Source organism: Papio anubis, chromosome 2, assembly GCF_008728515.1.
Source record: "Papio anubis isolate 15944 chromosome 2, Panubis1.0, whole genome shotgun sequence".
NCBI lineage: Eukaryota > Metazoa > Chordata > Mammalia > Primates > Cercopithecidae > Papio > Papio anubis.
Genome location: NC_044977.1, coordinates 160,657,757 through 160,676,432, shown reverse-complemented (window position 1 = coordinate 160,676,432; position 18,676 = coordinate 160,657,757). Strand labels below are relative to the sequence as shown.

Genomic DNA, 18,676 nt, shown 5'->3' with positions numbered 1-18,676 from the left:
ATCTCCTGACCTCGTGATCTGCCCGTCTCGGCCTCCCAAAGTGCTGGGATTACAGGCTTCAGCCACCGTGCCCAGCCTGTAAAATATCTTTCTCCTCACTCCCTTGCCACTATTTTTCCTGGTGTTGGCTTTGCCTCATTATGTTTCTTTTCAAGTGAAGAATTTGGGATTCCCCATACTTTAAGCCATTTGCAAAAAAGCAGGTTATTATTAGAAAGCACAGAGAACAAACAATATCCTTTCATTGTGGGATTGCAGCCTTAACCTATGACTTTCCTGGATTCATGGTTTCTCTTGGTTATTTTTCTATTGAGGATGAGGGGTGGGAGTGAGTTCTGCAAAATAACAGATAACTGCTTCCACTCTTTTCTTTTTCTTTTTCTTTTTGAGATGGAGTCTTGCTCTGTCGCCCAGGCTAGAGTACAGTGGCACAATCTCGGTTTACTGCAACCTCTGCCTCCCGGGTTCAAGTGATTCTCCTACCTCAGCCTCCTGTGTGGCTGGGATTACAGGCACACCCTACCACGTCCGGCTAATTTTTGTATTTTTAGTAGAGATGGGGTTTTACCATTTTGGCCAGGCTGTTCTTGAACTCCTGACCTCATGACCCACCTGCCTTGGCCTCTCAAAGTGCTGAGATTACAGGAGTGAGCCGCCATGCTCAGCCTGCTTCCACTCTTTATTGTGCTACTTTGCAGAGGGCAGAATATACCTCTTATACTTGTGGAAGAAACACTGAGCCCTTCAGTCCTTGCAGATATAGATTGTAGCTACCAGGACTCTGGTCAGCTGTCTTTCATCAAGTCACCTGAGTCACAGTGGCAATTAAAAGTGGCATTCCTTAAAAAAAAAAAAAAAGCACTTCTCCAAGCTGGGATGGCAGAGATGTCCATACTGTAAACTTAAGGAGACTATGCCTACCACCTGAGAATCAGGGTGCATAAATTCCCACATTCATATTGTATTAAATATAGAGGGACCATTGAAACCTACATCAAACAGAAACTGAGATTATAGTAGTTTTCAAAATTCGGGAAGCAGAATATCTGTATCTACAAATACAGCTTCTTTTTAGCATCACCAGAATCATTTCATAAAGGAATCTTTAAGAGGTAGGTAATGATATGAACATTATTTACAGAGAATTCAGGACAGGAAGTTGCATGATTGTTTGAGAAGACGTACTTGCTTTCCAATCATAGTCTGCAAATTCCTAGCAGTCTACATTTGTATTTCTCTCTCTCTTTTTTTTTTTTTTTGTTTTTGGAGACAGAGTCTTGCTCTGTCACCCAAGATAGAGTGCAGTGGTAAGATCTGGGCTCACTGCAACCTCCGCCTCCCAGGTTCAAGTGATTCTCTTGACTCAGTCTCCCAAGCAGTTGGCATTACAGGCACGCACCACCACACTCAGCTAAGTTTTTGTATTTTTAGTAGAGACAAGGTTTCACCATGTTGGACAGGCTGGTCTCAAACTCCTGACCTCAAGTGATCCAACTGCCTTGGCCTCCCAAAATGCTGGGATTACCAGCGTGAGCCACCACGCCTGACCTGTATGTCTCTTTAACAAGGTAACTCCGTGTCTTTCCTTCTTCAAGTTAATAAGTCCCTGATCATTCATTTCTGGGAGTGGGTTAAATGGTTCTGCAGTATACTGGAGTCAGGTTTATCTGGTTACAATCCCCTTCGCCTCTGTTTTTGTAGCTGTGGGACCTCAGCAAATGGTTACCTTCTCTGAGCTTTAGTTTCCCCATATGTTACTGTAGGATTACATGTAATTACATGTAGGATACACGTAAAGATGTTAGCACATCACCTGGCCAAAAGGCCCAATTAGTATTAGATATGATTTATATTTGTTATCAATTAAATTCCTAAAGGAATTTTAGTTGCATTTGTTTCACCCATTTTTCTTTTTTGTGCTTAATCTAATAGAACAATTTTTGTTTGGGGTTGCTGCATTTCTCCCTCCTCCCCATTTCTTTTCATCACTCACCTCAGCCCAAGAAAAAGTGACCCTGAAACAACTGTGGAAATGAAGTCTGCTTTGTGTTCGTCTGTTGGGAAAAGATTGGATCACCAGTCACGTTGTGGGGGTTTAGCAGGCTGCTGGCTTCTGCCCACAATAAAGAGGCATCTCTGAATGTTTATTTTTAAAAAGAGAAGCAAAAGGGCAGTTAGTGGATCTCAGAGGTATGTATGAATGGCACATTTCCCTGCCCCCACAATCCCTAGGGCTGCCTCTCTTTTCAGGGCCTCAAGTTGGCCCAGGGTATCTGGCCTTCTACACTTCTTGTTTTTCTGGGTCATGAACTGGCAGGGAGCATGCAACACTGCGCCCTTAGCATTCAGGTGTTTCACAAGCACACTGCTTCGCTCTTGCCCTCATTAGAGTCAGCTGTCTCCAGCATACAGAGAAGGACGTGCAGAGCCTCTGTATGCATGTAGCATGGTGCACCTGGAGAGGTGACAGAAGGGCAGGGCCTCCTCCTAGGAGCCAGCTCCAGCAGCAATATGTAAATGACTTCTTGGAATTGCCAGACTGGCCCTGGTGAGTCTGGAAGATCACCTTGCCAATGGGCCCAATGCCAGCCTGACAGATGGCCTGGGCTGCTTGCAGCGCAACCAGCTTTAGGCCATCAAGTGTGTTCCCTGAAGGCAGGTGACCCATCCAGGAGTGTCAGGGAGGCTGTCCAGGGGGACAACTCAGGGTGCAATGTAATTTCCCCAGCGCTGCCTACCTCCTCTTCCCCTCTAACTTGCAGTGCTCTCTGTGAAGAGGGAAAAACCAGGTCTTTCTTTCACCCTTAAAGAAAACTCTGGGTCACATAATTTTTGTTGATGTCCAGTCTATTCTCTACATGACAGCCCCTCACAGAAGTGACCAAATATTTCCATCAAAGGAACCAGCTACTGCAAAGTTTAAAAGGATAATAAAATAGTAAAGTCTATTTGGGGCCCTAGTTTAGAAAAACGCTGTGATCTCTATAAAGTATTAAGAAAATATTGAACTTTCAAATTTTATGATTTCATGTCCTCTAAGACCACAGACCTCTTGGCATTATTTTTCTTTTTTCTTTTCCTTTTTTTTTTTAAGCATGAATTTTTTTTTATAGAAGTTAGAAAGTAAACATATAACATTTTCTCTCACTTACAATCATAATTTTTAAAAGCCTAGGGAAAGTTAATGTTTCTGAATTCAGCCTGTGGATTGGAGATAAGGATTCAGGGAGAGAAGGCTTTTAACTCAGAACAGAATCTGTTTGCAGCTATTGTTCAATTAATGTAAAGTATCTGGTTACTGGGCATGTTGCATAATGTATCACAGTGCAAGTCGAACGTTTTCAGTGCTGACAATGAGCTCCTTGATAACAATGAAGAGTGAGGTAATTTGTTAATTTTTTTTAGAAGTCCCCTAAAACAGTCTTCTCAAGACTGAATGAATCAACACTTTCGAGCTCAGACCGCAACTGAGCTGTGTGTCTGTGTGTGCGCATGATGATAAGAAATCTAGAAGGAAACTGGGAAAACCACATCTCATGCCCTGTTTAAGAAGTAGAAAAAGTGTCAGAAGAATTAAAATTAAGCCTCACGAGAGTCTGTGGGTATGGAAAGTCACCAGCTAGCTAATATTAACATAGCTTGCAACAGAACACTGTTGCTAGAAATAGGACAGTCGCATCACTACCACTAAGTAATTTGCATTCTCTGGACCAGCCCCTGAATTCCTATTGCCCTTTGGGCATTGCATTTCTGGACGCTTCTAGACAGTGTTCATACTTGGCTGTCTGGTTTCACCAGGAACTCTACCCAAAAGAGGAAACAGCAAGGAGAACATTTGCTTTGTTTGTAGGAGGGAAGTGGTCGAGCTACAAACAAATCTTTAGGCATCTGAGGAATTGCTAAGTTTCTAATTTCATATGGTTGCTGACAAGGAGGTGCAGACAAAGACCCTCTTGCTTTCCTCACCATGGATAGTCTGTTACCTCCATCTAGATTCTCTTATTTCAAAAAATATCCTCTCCATGCAATTAGGAGATATTTATCGACGCTGAGACACCAAAGAGCCGAAGAACAGGTATAATTTTGTTTATATTATCTTTAAAATTAACGGGTGCTTGTTCCTTGTTGCTTTTACGTCGCTTAGTGATTTCATTTGTGCTGGTTTACGTGTTTATAGGTACAGGTCAGATCCTGCTTGTGGCTGTTCAGACTTGGCAATCAGAAAGCAAGCAGGCTTGTGAGAATTTATTTAAACTTGGAACATTTAGATCCTGAGATTAAGCGGAGTTCTGTAATGAAGCCACATGCTTTCTTTCTTCTAAAGAGCTACTCTATCAAAGTTAAATTTTGAATTCTTTGATCATTTTCCTATGCCTCAGATACAAAATTTGACACTATTAATATATCAACAAAGAAAGTATCAGACCCTAGGTACACTTGTCTTCTTGTATTTATGGTTATGTTTATATAGCCAGAATTTGCAAAACAAAAAACATTTTATAAACTATAATAACCTTAAACAGATCATTAACAAGATGTAAAGATCATTCAGAAGCAGTTGGTCATTTTTGTGTGTGTAAAAGGTAGGAGGTAGAGCACTGCCGTTTTCAGTCTTTTTAGCCAATCAAAAGCTATGATTTCTAGTAGGAGATACTATCACTTGGGAACATAAGCATTTTAAAAACTGTTAAAATATCTGATCATGTCTCATTTAAAATAATGCACTCATTTTTATGGCGTGAGATTTATATCATTCCATTCCTTTGGTCTCCAAAAAAGACATTTCTAAAAATGATTTTTATGAATTTTACCAAATTGTTAGAAGAAATACTAATATCTGATCCATTTAAATCTAGTGATTCATTTAGGAAGAAGTGTGGTGGTGGTATACAAATGTGAAGGACAAATGTATAGCCATACCAAAGACCCAGCAGTCATAAATTGCTTGTGCATTGTGCTTGTAATGAGAACTGCAAAACTGTGCAGGAGATATCACCAGTGTCCTGGATTCTTTCTCCTTTGTGATATGAGATGACCCACTTAGTAAAACACTTCCAGGAAATGCAAGATAGGTTTAGCAGGCAGAAAATCCTCTCATGACAGGTTTCCCAAAAAGGCAGTGCATAATTTGGAAAATAAAAATCATTGCTACTGTTTGAGAGGAAACTGCTTGTGTGCCCTGCTTTAATAATTTTACATGGGCCAGAAATTCAAACAGACTCTATTCACTAAGGGAGGTAGGCTGGTCCAGTTTATCTCTTACTTAGGCAAGGTGTCACCATGAAAAGACAAACCTCTTGGTTTCCAGGTTTCAGCCTGCACTTGTTTTTGAAGTAGAAAACTAGAGAACCAAGTGGTAGGGCACTAAGCTTTTGTTTGCCAATCTTTTAATGTTCAGAGGCTTCTTCAGGCCTCATTCATTATGGGAGGAAGAGAGGTGGCTGAAAGGATGAGATCGAAACTGTGGAATATGAATTGAGTGATTTTTTTTTTCTTTTTTTCAGTATTGTAAATTTTCAGAGATGTGGCCATATTGTTTGCATAGTTCTACGGTTTGTTGTTTTTAGTTTATTGAAGAAGTATTACAAAATGTGTTCAGAAGACCATTAGAATTTAACCTAAAACTTCTGACTTGGACAGGGTGGGCAGTCCCCTCCCCAGTTTACAACCATTTGGGACAATCTAGGAACAGGTGGGAGTGAGCATTGTGCTGAGTTCTTAAATTCTTGTATAAGTTAATTGAATACTTAAGAGAAATAATACATTTGATTTCTTTTTAAAGCCAAATACAGCTCTGCAGACTTAATGTCTCACATAATTAGAGACATTAGGTCAGAGTCCATCATAACTAAACTTGAAAGCTTGTTGGGAAGTTATAAAGGAGATTAATAATGTCTACAATCTTATGACCTGCATATTTGTTGCCTCTAATCCTTACATTCTTGTATAACTAATCCTTGATATAAAGGTGAAGGGATTGAGACTTAGAGCCCTTAAGAGCCCTTGTCCATGCAGCTAGAAAGTAGCAGAGGAAGATGTGAATTTCTATCTCATGGTTTTGAATTTTATCCATTTTACCATGCTTGATCCCTGAACAATCTAGTAATACCAAAATATCACCCTGCTAACTTTTCTCCTTGAGAGTATTTCTAAAATTTCCTATATTCACATACCATGGTCATAATTTTTACTGTGTTTACCATGTCTGTATGATTAACTCCTCAATATTTTTCTATACTTAAATCACATTATTAGAGTTTATTTAGAAAAAAATTTTCGTATCATAACTGTAAATGGAAAACCATTGTAATTAGCCATAAGTAAAAATAATTAATAAAAGCAAAATAATATTAAATTCTAGGTAGATACTATTGCCTGTAAAACCTCCAAACCTGAAACCTGCTCATTTGTTAATAAGGAAGATTAGCTTTTAAGAGAAAGGTTAGAGCATCCTAGGAGCCAACTGAGAAAGTTTCCTGGGTGAGGAAGGAAAGGAATTAAAAGGTAGATAATTTTTTCAATCCCAAATGATTCAGTGTTATTGAATGTAGTGTCTGCATGCCACTCAAAATCTTCTCCCACCTCACTTGGCACTGCTAGGTGCCAACCATGTTGAGGTCCACATACTTGGGGAATATTATCCCAGAACACCATCTGCTTCTTTACTTTTGCACATTTAAATGAACTTCCCCTCTAGCCTAGAATTCTCTCCTTTACTTACAACTTGCCCACCTGGAGGTCTCCTGTACATCCTTCAAGACTCAGATTAAATGGGCTGAGTGAAAAGCTTTCTCCAGTGCTGCTGGGAAGAGTGAAGTCTTCCTTTTCCAAGATATTTTGTTTGCTTCAGATAAGGCCCTTACTACATCCTATGTAGTAAATAATGTGATTTCATGTCAACATTTGTGCACCACGCACACATGACACAGGATGTTATCTTGTTTTTTGTTCCCTCAGGCACACTGGAGCCTGGCAGATACTGGTGTAAAGGCGACCCACACAACAGGCAGAGGGTACACACTGGATTGCCTGTGACACAGGTGCCTTTATTAGACCTATAAGGTTCCCATACCCCTTTTCTGTGGTCCAAATTATGATCATTGTTATATTCACCTTGTTCATGTATGCTTTCTTGTTTAAAGCTTCTCCTAGTGCTCTTCTCCTTGCACTTGGTGCCATACAGACAAGAAGATTTGACACGAGGGTTGATTTGTTAGGCAGCTTTTTCTGATGGTGGTAGTGTTATTCCTGTGATACAGCAATCAACAGGTTGGTAGGTTATTTATCAAATTGAGAACAAATATTTCATCCTTTGCTTCCCTAGATTCTCTTGTAGCAAGTGTTTCACAAAGCCAAATCCCCACATAGGTAGAAGATTAAGAGTATTAATTAGATGAAGATGCTGAAGGTTGGGAAAATTTGTTAACCTTTCTCTCAAAATTATTCAAATGGTGTGGTAGTAACGGTGGTAGTGGTGAACACAGTGGGCAACCTGAGCCTAAATGGAGTCTCAGATGAGTTTGAGTAGGTGTGCTGAATGCATGCATAAGGGTGTTTGGTTTCAGTTATGATTTTGGTCTGAGGGCAACATCCAGTGCCTGGCTCAGATGTTGGTGTCTAGTTTATAAGGAATGAGCGAGACTTGCAGACAATGTTCTCCTAAGTACTAGAGACTCAGCAGCCTGACCTGTGGCTCAGGTGACCAAGCAGGACACTGAGTGTGGAAGGGAGAATTTGCTCCACTTCTGGGCTGACTGAAGTCTAGCTTTAGCCCAGGGATGCCTGCCAAGAACCAAGTACGCCACGAACCCCTGGGGAGTACTGCTCTTAGGGGCCAGCACCATTGGTCTACATATGACTGCTAGCACCAAACAATGAGAGAAGACAGTTTGTGAGCTCATGTGGGACAGCCTGTTCTCTCTCCCTGGGTGAGTTCCTCTATTCCCATGGTTTGAAACACCTATTTGCTGAAAACTCCCAAATGTTTATATCCAGAGCACTTCAGCCTTGCATCCAATCATCTACTTGATATCTCCATCTGAATGTCTTGTGAATGTTGCAGACTGAATGTGTCCAAGGAGAACTCCACAAGCTCCAAACATATTCCTCCCCAGGTTTTTCCATTGATCAACACAAAAGCTCAAACCAGAAACCTGGGAGTCACCTTGGCACCTCTCTTTTTCCCTTTCTCCCCCTTACGTCCCCTTCCTAATCCTTCAGTAAGACTTCTAAAATAATTACTGAATTCTCCATCTTCACCCTTCCAATCCTGCCAACCATCCTCTCTTACTCGAACTGTTGCAACGGTTTTCCAATTCGTGTCTCCACGTTCACTCTGGTTATCCTACAATCTGTGTTCCCTGTAGCAGTCAGAATGTTCTGCTTTAAATGAAAATCTTATTTTAGCTCAATGCTGGGAATATGATATTATTTTGTTTGCTAGTTTAGTCCCAGTGCTAAGCATAAATCTGGCATATAGATGGTAAGTTAATGTAATTTAATCTAAGAAGGGGACTTTGTAAGTATTAGAGAAGCCGTGGGGCTGGAGGGTTCATGGGGCTGAGATGTTGTTATGCAGGTGAGGGTAAGAGATGGTGAAAATAGGGTTATTACCCTTAGTAAGCAGAGGCTGTTGAGATCTAGGGGAAATCACATAGAGGAATTTATTTTACAGACATGAAACTAGTGTCACAAACTAAGAGATTTGCCCAAGCTCGCATGGTTCATCTGTGTCACTGCTGGGATTAGAATTTGGTTCGCTTGACTCTCATTTCGGTGACCTTTCTGTTATGTATAGTGAGCCCCTAAGCAGAGATGTACAAAAAGACCATATGAGAAAAAAAACTCTACAGACTGGGTCCAGAGAATAGGTGATGCCTGAGCGTCAACTTATCGATAACAAATAAGACCTTTTCATGAGAGACTGAGGCAGAGCGGAGCCTGCTCTTTTGTGCCTTGTCCCTCAACTTACCTGCCCTTCAACAGCCTTGCCAGTCTGAATCCCCCCTTCTATGTGTCCCTGCAGGAGGAAAGCAGACTAGGAGTCAGAAAACACAGGCCAGCTAATTTAATCTACAAGAATTTGGGATGACCTGTACCAATGCCTCACTCTCTTGAACAGAGACTTTTTTTTTTGGATTGAGAAATACCATTTAAGGGCTGACCTGACAAGTCTTGCCTGTTTAACAGTGAATCTGCTTAAAATGAGGAGAGTGGTCTTTGGGCCCAGGGGGCATGTACTATAGCTACATTTTAATTACAGAGTAGAATCAAATTTTGTTTTGGAGGCTGTTCTAAAGTTTCCTTTCAATGGCTTAAGAAAATGTTTCTAGTTGGAACAGGATCACTGGATTTCTTTTTTTTTCCTTTGCTGCTTTGTTTCTTAATGAATGCTAACCTCAAAGTTGCATTGTTAAATAAATATTTGAATTTAATTTGAATTTTAGAAACTTATTTCTGCATTTTGACTCTCATACTTGCTCTGAATTATACTATAAAATTAAGAACTCCCCACTCCAAAGAAAACTATATTGAGATTTCCAAGGATAAATAAGGATTTGAGGTTGTTGATGTAGGCTCTGATTCTTTAGGTAAAATGATAGACATTTCACTACAACTTGATTTAAGAAATGTTTTTAGCTCCATAAAGTCAGTAAGTTGGTTATATCTTGAGTGTATACCAAAGCTATTCATTGTAAAAAGTCTTTTTAAAAAGTCATGAAGTGCTATCCATTGTCAGTTCAAGTGACATATGAGGGGAAACTGAAAGTGCTTATCCCATGTCCTTGTGCTTGAGTAGAAAAAAAGTTTCAGTCCTTCACAAACAGGAGGAAAAGATTTTCCTTGTAGAACTTAATAAATGTTATTTATGCCTAGTGTTCCATTATTGGAACACTAAGCATGTGGAAGTTATTTACATCCTACTGCTCAAGGCCATCGCCAAAGTCTGATTGTAAAAATTCAGAAAATTGCAACCTTGGGCATAAATGGGTTAAGATAGAGGACAGAGAGTCTATGCCACTCCTGTGGAGGAATTTGTATAATTATATACAGGTAACATTGACACTTAAATTGTGACAACATGAAGTTGAACTTTAATATTTCTGATTATTAAATGTGACATTAAAAGTGGAACTATTTTATTATGGTAATGACAAACTTTTCCTCTATCTGAAGGGAGAAAATTTTTAAAAGAGCTATGTATTTACCAAAAATTAAAAAGCTACCAATGGTTTTTCACATTATCTGCAAGACGCCTGAGAGTTATCATCGATAGCTTGCATAAAGATAAATGGCTTTGGCTGGGTGCGGTGGCTCAAGCCTGTAATCCCAGCACTTTGGGAGGCCGAGACGGGCGGATCACGAGGTCAAGAGATCGAGACCATCCTCGCTAACACGATGAAACCCCGTCTCTACTAAAAATACAAAAAAAAAAAAAAAATTAGCCGGGCGAGGTGGCGGGCACCTGTAGTCCCAGCCACCGGGAGGCTGAGGCAGGAGAATGGAGTAAACCCGGGAGGTGGAGCTTGCAGTGAGCTGAGATCCGCCACCGCGCCCAGCCTCCAAGGGCGTGAGCCGCAGGACTGGCCTCAAGAAAAAAAAAAAAGATAAATGGCTTTCTAGTTGCCAGCAACCACCCTCATGGTCTTTCTCTCTCCCAAACCTGTCTTCATCTAAGAAGATATCACCATCCTGATATTTAGGCAGAGGCCTAGGTTCATCTTTGGTGCTTTCTGCTCCCTTAGTCAATACTTAATCTATCACTAACTCCCTTCAATTCTACCCCTAAATAACTCCCAAACCAGTTGGTCTACTTCCCTCTTTCACCACCCTAGCCCAAAGACCATCATTACTTCTTGCCCGAAATACTGTAATACCTTCCTCATTGGTCTCCCAGTAATCCACCCTACAGTCAGAGAGGTCTTCTGAACACTACCCCTTAGCCCCATGCTTATGATCTTTCACTGGCTTCCATTTGCTTTTTGGATACAGACAAAGCTCCCTAACATGGAGGGGTTTGTGTGGTCCAGCTCTGATTCTCTCCCTGCTGCATGTTGACCTTGCCCCCTGTATTAGTCAGCGTTCTCTAAAGGGACAGAACTAGAGGATATTTGAACATATGACAGGGAGTTTGTTAGGAGAACTGACTCACATGAGTCACACGATCACAAGGGGAAGTCTCACAATAGGCCATCTGCAAGCTGAGGAGCAAGGAAGTCAGTCTGAGTCCCAAAACCTCAGAAGTAGGGAAGCTGACTGTGCAGCCTTCAGTCTGTAGCCAAAGGCCTGAGAGGCCCTGGTAAATCACTGAGTTAAGTCCAGGAGTCCAAAACCTGAAGAACTTGGAGTCTGATGTTCCAGGGCAAGAATCATCCAGCATGGGAGAAAGATGAAGGCTGGAAGACTCAGCCAGTTTCCTCATGCCACTTTCTTCTGCCTGCTTTATTCTAGCTGTGCTGGCAGCTGATTAGATGGCGCCTACCCAGATTGAGGGTGGGTCTGCCTGTCCCTGTCCACTGACTCAAATGTTAATCCCCTTTGGCAACACCCTCATAGGCATATAGGAACAATACTTTGCATCCTTCAATCCAATCAAGTTAACACTCAATATTAATCACACCCCCTGTTCTCTGAACCCTAGCTATAGCACCCTTCTTCTCTGTATGCAAGTTTTCCTGCTACTTCCTGGCTAGGGCCTTTGTTCCAATAATCATCTTTCTGTCCTCCCTCAGTTAGTATCTACTCTTCCTTCAGATTTTAATTCAATATTAACTCCTTTAGGGCAGCCTTTTCTGACTTTTCCACCTTGCTTCATTACATCCTTTGAAGGCACTTGGTAACTCTCCTTTGCTATATTTATCCTAGTAGCAATTTCGCATCTTTCTGTGGGGGCTATTTGATTCCCAATGTATCCCAGGTGACTAGCAAAGTGCCTGACAAATGGAAGGCACTGAATGCGAGTTTGTGGAATGAGTGAATGTGGGGAGTAGGGGTGCAATGAATTCTCTCTCAAGACTGAAATACTTGAAATAATTCTGGATTATTTCAAGACTTTGTGAGGAAGATATATGACTGCTTTTGTATATGTGTTTGTGTATGTGTTTTGTAAGAATCATAGGGCTATGGTACCAGAATGGCTGAGTGATTAAGGTATTGGACTTAAGAATCATAGGGCTAATTCATGAAGAAAGATAGGTATGCATTTGGGAGGTTCCAGAGGAAATAACCATGACCAATGGGTAGAATTGCAGGGAGGGGTTATGATATACTAATAAAGCTGAACTTTCTAAAAATGAAAGGTAAAGGAATGAACTATCTTCTGCAGAGTGCAGGGGTATGTGGCCCCTCCTTAGGGGATGTTGTGGCAATGGTTTCTGCATCATAAAAGAGAAGATAAAATGACTTATTAGGTTGCAGCTCTGATATTCTAGTATAATAGGCAATAGAGAGATGAACAATTCAGATATTTTAGAAATAAGGAGAGGGCAGAGGGTATAGATGTATCAGTTAGAATTCTCCTGTTTTATTTGGTTAGTGGTAAATACTCCATAGTCTTAGCATGTTGCTCTAGAGTCTAAGACCAAGGAAGACAGAATCAAATGCCTTTGGTGATTACAGTAGCATGTAATTCTCCATCAAGGGAAAAAAATATAGTTATATCTAGCAAAGACCTCAAGTGAAGAGCTATGTACCTGTGACCAGCTTTTCTAAGCCTAATCGACCACTTAACTACTTCTAATCCATAGTTTATAGGTTATCTAACCCCCTCCAGTATAACGATAAATTGCTAAGTATACATAGCAGTCATTGATGAATGGGGGCACCAAGAAATTTCAGGTTATTTTGTGGCACTTTAACCACTGCTGTTTTTTCTTCTTCTTCAATCAAGCCTCTTGTACCTTCAGATTTTCTTTAATGCAGTCATTGCTGACAACTTGCTGTTTCTTATGGTCCCTTCTGAAGGTGTTCCATCCTTCTTGTCCACAGCATCACAGCTGTGAAGTGTCAGATAAGCCTAAGAGACCCCTGGACCCTGGGTTGACTTCTGAGCTATTTCTAATCCTTTCATTTACTTTAAAATTTTTCTAATCTACTGTGCTTAGGTGCCTGTGAAACATGGGAGTCAGTAAATGGATGAATATCAAAACTGTTGCTTTGTCTTTGAAATAAGCACATTATTAGAATAAGAAATTGAATTAGAAATCACAACAAATTACAAATCCAAATGACAAATATCACAAGCATCAAAAAATCTAGGAAATAAGTGTTTTTACCAATTAAAAGTTAACAGATGCATCCTAAAATATTTTGTTCTTAAATTGTGGGGGCCACGGGGTCTTTAATCACCTCCTCATACAGTGATGGTTTTTAAATATTCTGTGAAGAGATAGTACAAAGAGAATTTGGATACTGCCTTAATACAGTTAATTTATGATTATTTTTCATTAAAACAAACATAAAGTGCAAAACCTTTTTCTGTGAGTGGCAGTGTAGCTTCTTATAAAGATTCCTAAATTTGCTATCCCATTCCATGTTTTAGACAGTTCATCTACAACAGTTTATTTGTTAACTTTTGTTCAGAATGAAAGATGACATTTTTTGCACCTTGTACAGACAGTCTCATGTCTTGACAGAAAACGAAATGAAGTACCCACATATGTTGTACTGTTCATGATTTGCTGTGAAGAGAGCAAGAAAAATGTTGGAATTATTTCTTTCCTACTCACCCTAAAGGTGGCATATTAGTAAGGCTATTTCAGGAGATACAACTTGGGTTATGCATTCAAGAATAAAACATTTTAAATTTGTATTAAATGCCTTATATGTGTCAGGCACTTGACAAGGTGCTTTACATATGTGGCAATTTCTTTCTCATAATAACCTTGCTAAGTCAGTGGTATTATCCCCATTTTATGGATGAGAGAACTGAGGTTTCAAGAGGTAAAGTAACTTGCTACATAGCTCATAAATGATGACTTTGAGATTTTAGCTCCAGGTTTGTCTGTCTGACCCCAAAGCCCAATTCATTCCCTCATACACAGATACCTCCCATAGATAGGATTCCTTTCTCTCCTTCTTCCCTTCACTCCTTCCTTTTTTATTTTTTCCTTCCTTTTTTCTTTGACCTCAGATTTTCTCTCATTAATGAGGATAAAGGATTTGAAAATAAAGCCATCACAACTATTGTGTTGGGAAGATACCTTAAATCTCTTTTAGAATGAGAAATACAGGTGGAAATACAGATTTTTGCAAAGTTCAAAGTTTACTCCATTTGGGAGACTTTGTTTAAGAAAAAGAATATAAAATCTGTATCAGGTTTATCGGCATGGTGTGGTGGCTCACACCTGTATTTGTGAGGCTGAGGTGGGTGGATTACTTGAGATCAGGAGTTCAAAACCAGCCTGACAACATGGTGAAACCCTGTCTCTACTAAAAATACAAAAATTAGCCAGGCTTGGTGGCATGCATCTGCAGTCCCAGCTACTTGGGAGGGTGAAGCAGGAGAATCACTTGAACCCGGGAGGCAGAGGTTGCAGTGAGCCGAGATCGCGCCACTGCACTCCAGCCTGGGTAACAGAGTGAGACCTTGTCTCAAAAGTCTGTGTCAGGGTCATCTGGGGGTGAGGTATTTATTATGGGAATTGACTCATGCAATTATGGAGGCAGAGAAATCCCATAATCTGCTGTCTGTAAGCTTGAGAACCAGGAAAGCCAGCAATGTAATTTATTCAGAGTCAGAAGGCGTAAGAACTGGGAGCACTAATATCTGAAGGCAGGAGAAGATTGATGTTCCAGTTCAGAGAAAGCAAATTCACCCTTCCTCTGTCTTTTTGTCCTACTTGGATCCTCCATGGATTGAATGAGGAACATTCACACTGATGAGGGTGAATCTTCTTTACTCAGTCCACTGATGCAAATGCTAATCTCTTCCCCAAATACCTCACAGACACACCCAGAAATAATATGGTTTTTTCCCCAGCGATCTGACCATCCCTTAGCCCAGTAAAATTGACACATAAAATTAACATCACAAAATTGTCAATATTAAATTAGATACGAAGTGAATATTTATTTAGAATGGAAGAAGAAATCAAAATAAATTACAAATCTAAGTGACAGATCCATAGGCATCACAAAATCTAGGAAATAAGTGTTTTTACCAATTAAAAGTTAATGAATGCATCCTAAAATGTTTTGTTCCTACAATGTGAGGGCCGCAGGATCTTTAATGACCTCCTCACACAATGATGATTTATTTTTATTTTATTTTATTAAAAATTTCTTCTTTTGAGATGGAGTCTCGCTCTGTCGCCCAGGCTGGAGTGCAGTGGCGCGATCTTGGTTCACTGCAAGCTCTGGCTCCCGAGTTCACGCCATTCTCCTGCCTCAGCCTCCTGAGTAGCTGGGACTACAGGCACCTGCCACTACGCCTGGCAAATATTTTTTCTGTATTTTTAGTAGAGATGGGGTTTCATCATATTAGTCAGGATGGTCTCAATCTCCTGACCTCGTGATCTACCCGCCTCAGCCTCCCAAAGTGCTGGGATTACAAATGTGAGCCACTGTGCCCAGTCTTTATTATTTATTTATTTGTTTATTTATTTTAAGAGACAGGGTTTCAACATGTTGGCCAGGGTGGTCCCGAACTCCTGGCTTCAGGTGATCTGCCTGCTTCTGCCTTCCAAAGTGCTGAAGTTATGGGTGTGAGCCGTCGTGCTTGGCTGATTTTTTTTAACATTCTATAAAGAGATAATGGAAAGATAATTCAGACATAGTTAATTACTTTTCATGAGAGTCTAGAAAAGTTCCATCGCCTAGCTTTTTGCTCTGTTTCTCCCTTACTACCCACATACTTCAGGTGCTGAGCACCATGGGACATATTTATATTAAGATTTCAGCCCACTGATTTAGTATAGGTAGTAGGGATATTCCTGTATATAATTTCTCCACCAAAACATTTAGCAATAACTTTAACCATGCACAGGCATGACTACAAACCACAATTATATAATCCACTAAATCCAAATGAAATCTCAGCGTTTCCCCATCTCAACTTTCTTTGAGCCAGATCCAAGATATACCTATGGCCACCTCAGTGCTACTTGATAGGAGTAGAATTGTGGAGGAGGGAAAGTCAGTAAAAAGACTGCCCTCAAGCCAATTGCAGTTAAAATATATTTTGCAAATTTTTATTGAAACATAAGATTATGAGAACATTGCTACAGTCTTTCTCAGGGCCTTGAAAGAGGGTTCTGCAAGTGAGGGACCTTGAAGCTTAAGCTTTGTTGGCTTCCAAGAAAACCCAGCTCTGGAAGAAAGGTGTAACCAAAAAAATGGTATTATACTATAATACACAAGACTCCATGCCATATAGCACTTCATAAAGATGATGTTCTATGAGATCCTATTCTGAGCAGCTTCAGCTCCCAAACTCGTTGAATGAAGTAGAGGACGTTCTTTCAGTATATTTTATAAATAATATGTTGAAGACACAGATGTTCTGGAACTGCTAAAACTCAAAGCTTTGTCTCAGACTCCTCTGCCACATTTATATTCAAAAAAGAATTATTTGCAAAGGGATTCTTTGCAAATGCAAATAGATCTTTATACTCCTATATTAGTCTAATATTAAACACACCATTTACTATACTTTCAAGCAGACCAGTTAACACACACATAGAGAAAGACTATGTTATTGCTGTTTAAGATTACATAGTAGAAAAATTAAGACATCACTAAGGAAAGATAAAGTCTTTAGGAATTCATTAAGATGTAATCAAGCTTTTGCAAACTCATGTGTTATTTGCATTTATAGCATAGTGGTCAGGTTTAGCTGTGTTCCCACCCAAATCTCAACTTGAATTGCATCTCCTAGAATTCGTAGGTGTTGTGGGAGGGACCCAGGGGGAGGTAACTGAATAATTAAATCATGGGGGCTGGTCTTTCCCATGCTATTCTCATTATAGTGAATAAGTCTCACGAGATCTGATGGGTTTACCAGGGGTTTCTGCTTTTGCTTCTTCCTCATTTTCTCTTGCTGTCACCATGTAAGAAGTGCCTTTTGCCTTCCACCACGATTCTGAGGTCTCCCTAGTCATGTGGGACTGTCATGTGGAACCAATTAAATCTCTTTTTCTTACCAGTCTCTGGCATATCTTTATCAGCAGCGTGAAAACAGATGAATACAGTAAATTGGTACCAGTAGAGTGGGATGTTGCTGAAAAGATACTCGAAAATGTGGAAGTGACTTTGGAACTGGGTAACAGCAGTGGTTGGAACAGTTTGGAAGGCTCAGAAGAAGACAGGAAAATTTGGGAAAGTTTGGAACTTCCTAGAGACTTGTTGAATGGCTTTGTCCAAAATGCTGATAGTGATATGGACAATAAGGTCCAGGCTGAGGTGGTCTCAGAAGGAGATGAAGAACTTGTTGAGAAACGGAGTAAAGGTGACTCGTTATGTTTTAGCAAAGAGATTGGCAGCATTTTGCCCCTGCTCTAGAGATTTGTGGAACTTTGAACTTAAGAAAGATGATTTAGGATACCTGACGGAAGAAATTTCTAAGCAGCAAAACATTCAAGAGGTGACTGTTAAAGACATTCAGTTTTATAAGGGAAGCAGAGCATAAAAGTTTGGAAAATTTGCAGCCTGACTATGTGATAGAAAAGGAAAACCCATTTTCTGGGAAGAAATTCAAGTTGGCTGCAGAAATTTTCACAAGTAGCAAGGAGCCTAATGATAATCCCTAAGACCATGGGGAAAATATCTCCAGGCCATGTCAAAGACCTTCACAGCAACCCCCCATCACAGGCCTGAAGGCCCAGGAGGAAAAAGTGGTTTCATGGGCTGGGCCCAGGATCCCTGTGCTGTGTGCAGCCTAGGGACTTGGTGCCCTGTGTTCCAGCCACTCCAGTCATGGCTGAAAGGGGCCAATGTACAGCTCAGGTTATGGCTTCAGAGGGTGGAAGCCCCAAGCCTTGGCAGCTTCCACGTGTTGTTGAGCCTGTGGATGCACTGAAGTCAAGAATTGAGGTTTGGGAACCTCCACCTAGATTTCAGAATATGTATGGAAACACCTGGATTCCCAGGAAAATGTTTGCTACAGGGGTGGGGTCCTCATGGAGAACCTCTGCTAGAGCAATGTGGAAGGGAAATGTAGAGTCAGAGCCCTCATACAGAGTCCCTACTGGGGTGCTGCCTAGTCCAGCTGTGAGAAGAGGGCCACCATCCTCCAGAACCCAGAATGGTAGATCCACTGACAGCTTGCATCGTGCTCCTGGAAAAGCCACAGACACTCAACATCAGCCCATGAAAGCAGTGGGGAGGGAGGCTGTACCCTGCAAAGCCACAGGGGTGGAGCTGCCTAAGACCAGGGGCACCCACCTCTTGCATCAGCATGACCTGGATGTGAGACCTGGAGTCAAAGGAGATCATTTTGAAGCTTTAAAAATTGACTGCCCTACTGAATTTTGGACTTGCATGGGCCCTGTAACCCCTTTGTTTTGACCAATTTCTCCCATTTGGAATGGCTACATTTACCCAATACCTGTACCTCTATTGTATCTAGGAAGTAACTAGCTTGCTTTTGATTTTACAGGCTCATAGGCGGAAGGGACTTACCTTTCTCTCAGGTGAGACTTTGAACTGTGGACTTTTGGGTTAATGCTGAAATGGCTTA

The 18,676-nt window shown here is 40.7% G+C and overlaps 1 protein-coding gene across 2 annotated transcripts in view; it reads left to right on the top strand.

Moving 5' to 3' along the window:
* The first annotated feature begins 3,629 nt into the window (after positions 1-3,629).
* ATP2C1 (ATPase secretory pathway Ca2+ transporting 1) overlaps positions 3,630-18,676 on the top strand; it is a 164,755-nt gene continuing 149,708 nt past the window's right edge. Inside the window, exon 1 of one of the 2 annotated variants that reach the window (XM_017955901.2) lies at positions 3,630-4,075. In XM_017955901.2, the coding sequence (XP_017811390.1) occupies positions 3,968-4,075 (108 nt within the window). In that variant the 5' untranslated portion in view covers positions 3,630-3,967. The remainder of the gene's footprint in view (positions 4,076-18,676) is intronic. The other variant, XM_017955902.2, reaches the window with a different exon arrangement.